At 39.8% G+C, this 1,682-nt stretch overlaps 1 protein-coding gene across 1 annotated transcript in view; it reads right to left on the bottom strand.

Annotated features, from left to right (window-relative positions):
• sytl5 (synaptotagmin-like 5) overlaps window positions 1-1,682 on the bottom strand; it is a gene marked incomplete in the record, with an annotated part of 55,654 nt that overhangs the window by 22,021 nt on the left and 31,951 nt on the right. Inside the window, 2 exon segments of the mRNA XM_014017538.1 lie at window positions 894-1,023; window positions 1,119-1,227. Coding sequence (XP_013872992.1) covers window positions 894-1,023; window positions 1,119-1,227 — 239 coding nt within the window.

Raw genomic sequence — 1,682 nt, 5'->3', positions numbered from 1 at the left:
GGGTGGGGGGAGGACCAGGGAGGATGATTCAACCACTCAACCACTAGATGTCGCTGAAAACAACAAATCCTACACACTGTGCCTTTAAAGGAGAGTTTGTGAAGTAAATATGTATATATGAATTTAACTAATGCACTTCAGAGTCTGAATAAATATTGTTGATCATCGTAGTGAAATGAATATGAAACTTCAAGGTTTCCCCTTAAAATACTGACTCATTAATTGACGTATTAAAAAAATTGAACTACGTAAAAAAATAGTCTAACATGTAACAAAAATAAACCTTRCAGCAAGAAAAAACTAATAGGTTTTGTCCAAAACTACATTTTACTAACAGTGTTTAAATCTGAAAATGGGGACAAAATCTTGACTCGTTACATGCTTGATAAATAAAATCCCACAAAAGCATCAAGCGTCTTAAAATTAAACTGTCAGCCTTTAACAAAATGAGACACATCTTTAACAAACAGCCTAAAATCAGTCTGTGAGTTTTTTTTTAGCAACAACTGCCTCTAATCTGAGTCATTTTAAAAATCTCTACACACTTGTGAGCTGCAGTAAAAGCTGGGATAAAAGGTTTGGGTTTAGGCAAAGTGAAGTGGATTAGACTTAAAAGAAGCAGCAGTYAAGGATGACAGAGGTGAAGTTAATTGTGTAATTTGTGCAGACGTGACATCGGCTCCCGACGGAGGAACAGATTTTATCCTTTGTAAGATTCTGCATGCACTGAGTGGCGTTTCTCCTCTGCGGGGAGGTTAGATGGTCTGATGTGATCTGCTGCTTCTGACACATCTTGAAACTGTGATTCAGTTGTCAAAATGTTTGTGTGTGAGTGGGCTGTGGAGGGGCAAGAACAAGACCCAACAGTTCAGCTGCAGATGTTTTCTCGTTACCTGAGGAGACAGAAGCTTGGGACACGGAGATGATCGGAGCGTCAGAGTTTGTCCTCTGGTGACCAGCTGCCTTCTTCTCAGGCACACRTTCACTGGAGGGTAAACTGGCAACGCTTTCTGCTCCGTCGGGCTGCGTTCAAACACATCCAAGCTGTTAAAACTCTACATTTTATCTCAGGATGCTGCAGTTTCAATCTGTTTTTGAGTGTGTGTGCCATCGCTGACCCTGACCCTCCGGTTGTTGCTGGGATTGGGGGATTTATCTGGAGTTTGGGATCGCAGGTTGTTGGGTACGGTGGGCATCCCTGAGGACTCRACAGCCACCGCCGTGCTCCTGAAACCCAACAATGAAATGATCATCAAGGAGAGTTTAACGACTGAAGCTGCTCCACTCATAACACAGCTCAGATGTGAATCTCTGAAACCTTCAAATATGAAAATGCTTGTCAATTTATTTATGTAATCTATCTTAAAATTTAATGTTTTTGAGATATCAATGCCTCAAAAATGACTAAGTTAATTTGTAAATCTGACCTGAAACATAACAATAAAGATGCTACCCTTCAGTTGTTTTCAGCTCACAGCTCTCAACGAAACTTGTTGGTGCCGAAATACAATTTTAGGATTCAAAATGCGGAATCTTTGTTATTTTTATTAGAACAAAATGCATGTAAGAAGGGGCTGCTGGTAATAAAGTGCCTAAAGATCCAAATTTACATCGATTTTTGGTAGGTTCTCATGTGAAAATGAAGGAGGAAATGATGGTTGTGTGTATACAGTATGTATATG

Source organism: Austrofundulus limnaeus, unplaced genomic scaffold (assembly GCF_001266775.1).
Source record: "Austrofundulus limnaeus strain Quisiro unplaced genomic scaffold, Austrofundulus_limnaeus-1.0 Scaffold171, whole genome shotgun sequence".
Taxonomy (NCBI): domain Eukaryota; kingdom Metazoa; phylum Chordata; class Actinopteri; order Cyprinodontiformes; family Rivulidae; genus Austrofundulus; species Austrofundulus limnaeus.
Note: the sequence above shows the minus strand (reverse complement) of the source record. Positions and strands in the feature narration are given on the sequence as shown.